The sequence below is a fragment of the Echinops telfairi genome, unplaced genomic scaffold, assembly GCF_000313985.2.
Source record: "Echinops telfairi isolate 266 unplaced genomic scaffold, ASM31398v2 ScPeMD7_25;HRSCAF=90, whole genome shotgun sequence".
NCBI classification, from domain to species: Eukaryota; Metazoa; Chordata; class Mammalia; order Afrosoricida; family Tenrecidae; genus Echinops; species Echinops telfairi.
This window is the reverse complement of record NW_022103922.1, coordinates 635,504-638,194: the sequence shown is the minus strand read 5'-3', so window position 1 is coordinate 638,194 and position 2,691 is coordinate 635,504. Positions and strand designations below refer to the sequence as shown.

General features: G+C 65.0%; 1 protein-coding gene across 5 annotated transcripts in view; it reads left to right on the top strand.

Annotated features, from left to right (window-relative positions):
- Window positions 1-2,102: 2,102 nt before the first annotated feature.
- The window catches only part of GRIN1 (glutamate ionotropic receptor NMDA type subunit 1), a 25,916-nt gene continuing 25,327 nt past the window's right edge, over window positions 2,103-2,691 (top strand). The window contains exon 1 of one of the 5 annotated variants that reach the window (XM_045289111.1): window positions 2,103-2,686. In XM_045289111.1, the coding sequence (XP_045145046.1) occupies window positions 2,429-2,686 (258 nt within the window). In that variant the 5' untranslated portion in view covers window positions 2,103-2,428. The remainder of the gene's footprint in view (window positions 2,687-2,691) is intronic. The other 4 variants (XM_004714429.2, XM_004714431.2, XM_004714432.3 and 1 more) reach the window with 4 other exon arrangements.

The following is a 2,691-nucleotide window of genomic DNA, read 5'->3' as shown; positions in this document are numbered from 1 at the left end:
AATGGTCCCAAGCTTCAGAGAGAAGTAGGCCATTGTCTCCAGCAGCAGGGAGCAGGCCCACCCCTGTGGTGGGATGAGACAGCAGTCTGGCTGCAAGGATCTGACTTCCCCCCACAGGGCCCCTGTGACAGGCCCTGGGCCCAGATCTGAGTGCTGTGGCGCTGTAGTAAGTAAGGAGAGCCCTCCCACTGCACTTCCCTGGAGGGAGGTAGTGGTGTTGGGGGGGGGCCTAGCAAGGCCTGAGGTGGGACAAGCACCCAGAGAGCCCCTCCCCCTTGGGTCTCAGCCTCTGGGGAAGAAGAGGAGGGCCCTCCCTTGAGACCGAACCTGCTGAGCATGTCTGGCTGGGAGGCAGCCACACCAGGCCTCCTGTCTTCCCAGCAGCCTCAGCCTCACCTGGACTCTGCCCCAAGTTCTGCAGCTCCATCTGCCCCACAGCAGGACACAGGAGGGCCAAGTCCTGCCTCTTCCTGTCTGCTGCCCCTCCCCTTGGAGGAAGCGGCAGGGGAAATAAGGAGAGTGACTTTAATAAGGGAGGGTGCCCACCCAACCAGGCACTGGGGGCTTGTGGGAAGAGCTGAGGACCCCGCTGGTGCTGAGAGGCAGGGAGGGGTGCTGGGGTGCTGGGGAAGATGAGCTTCTGGCCCAATGAGAAGCAGCTGGCCATCTCTGAGGTATGAACCCTCCCTCCATGGCCCAGGCCCAGCTCCCAGCAGTGTAGCAAGCAGTCACAGATTTCTTAGTCATGGCTGGCTCCCCACGTTCCAAGGTCGACTCTGGGCTGGGGGTGGGGGAGGGACAGACCCTCTGGCTATAGCCCTTGCTGCATTGCCCCCGATTCCTTGAAGCTGTTTGCCCAACCCAGAGCTGGCCCACCAGGTGGCCCCTCACTCAATGCTCCTGGCTCTGGGCACCTGGTGGACACAGAAGTCTGGTGATCAGACACACACTCTGGAGAAGCGACAGGCTCTGGGCCCCTGAACATGCTCCCATGCCCACAGGGAGGCCCAAGTGTCCCAGGGACTAGTGTCCTTCCACGTGGGCCCTTCCCCAACAGAGAGGATGTGGGCAGTTGGGCCCACAGCATAGATCCCTCCACCCCGAGAGGGAGGGAACAGAAAATGGAGCCTGCAAAGTGCCTCTCCGTGCTGCCTGAGGAGCCTCGCTGGCCCGCGGGCCCTGGGGTGCCTTTGGTGGGGGCGTGGCTCCTCCCTCACCACAGCTCAGGGCAGCACTGAGTTGTGGGGATGACCCTGTTTTGTCCCATTGGGGGCCTTCCCTGTCGGGTCTGCAGAATCCTCAGTTGCTATTGGAAACCGTGACGTCACTGCAGGGGTGGAGCCTCAACCATCCTTTGAGCTGGAGAGGGGGTGCTCACTCCAGGGGTGGAGGGGGACAAAGAATTAGGAGCATGAGGACCAGAGGGGACAGGGGAGGCTGGGCAAGGGGGAGGAGGGGCTGGAGAAGAGAGATGTAGAAGCTGGGAAGGAAGACTCACAGAGTGCTTACTGGCGTCCAACCCGGGTCCCGGCTGCTGTCGACTCGTCTCCTTCCAGCATGATCTCTGGAAGGCTGCAGAGCTGGGCCCCCAGACTCTACTGCACTCATGGGGATGAGACACTGCCACCCTCCTTTTTCTTCCCAACTCGGGAGTGGGGGTGGGGGGAATGATTCTAAGTCGCACGGCTAGGCAGATTGGGTTCACCCCCCTTTTATTTGCATACCGGGGAGAAAGAAACCTCCACACCCCGGGGTCTCCAACCAGTCAGCCCCAGAACACCAGTGAGTGTGGGTGAGGACGCAGCGGGCGCGGGCGCGGGCGCGGGCGCACAGCTCAGAGGACAGATGTGCTGGCTGTGGGAGACCTGAGGGGGTCGGGCTGCTGCCCTGGCGGCGGACCCCCTAACCTCTCTCGCCCAGCTTTCTGAAGGGCGGAGGCAGCAAAATGCAGCGTTCCGGCCACCCGCACCAGCCCCCTGCACACACGCGCTCCCGCGCACACGCGCTCCCCCTGCTCACGCGCTCCCTCTGCTCACGCGCGCTCTGGCAAAGGCTTCGCAAACGCAGGCACGCGCTCCGGCGCGGGAGGCGCCCCCCTTCGGCTCTGTGTTGGGGAGCGGGGGCGGCGGGAGGGGTAGGAGACACCGGCCCCGCTCTGGGCCCCGCAGTTGCTGCAGTCGCCGTGCTACCGGAACCACCCCAGCCCGCGGAGCCACTGGGCGCTCGGGGAGCCCCGCCAGCCCCGCTTCAGCACCGCGGACAGTGCCCGCCGCGCCGAACCCAGCGGCCACGCAGCTCCTGAGCCTGGACCCAGCGGCCGGCCCTCCGCAGACCCAGGCTCCGCCGAACGCCGGACCGCCCCGTTGGGCATGCACCGAGGGCCCAGTGTTCGCGCCGCGCAGAGCCAGGCCCGCCGCGGCCGGAGCCCATGAGCACGATGAGCCTGCTGACCCTCGCCCTGCTTTTCTCCTGTTCCTTCGCCCGCGCCGCCTGCGACCCCAAGATCGTCAACATCGGCGCCGTGCTGAGCACGCGGAAGCACGAGCAGATGTTCCGCGAGGCCGTGAACCAGGCCAACAAGAGGCACGGCTCCTGGAAGATCCAGCTCAACGCCACCTCCGTCACCCACAAGCCCAACGCCATCCAGATGGCCCTGTCCGTGTGCGAAGACCTCATCTCCAGCCAGGTGCC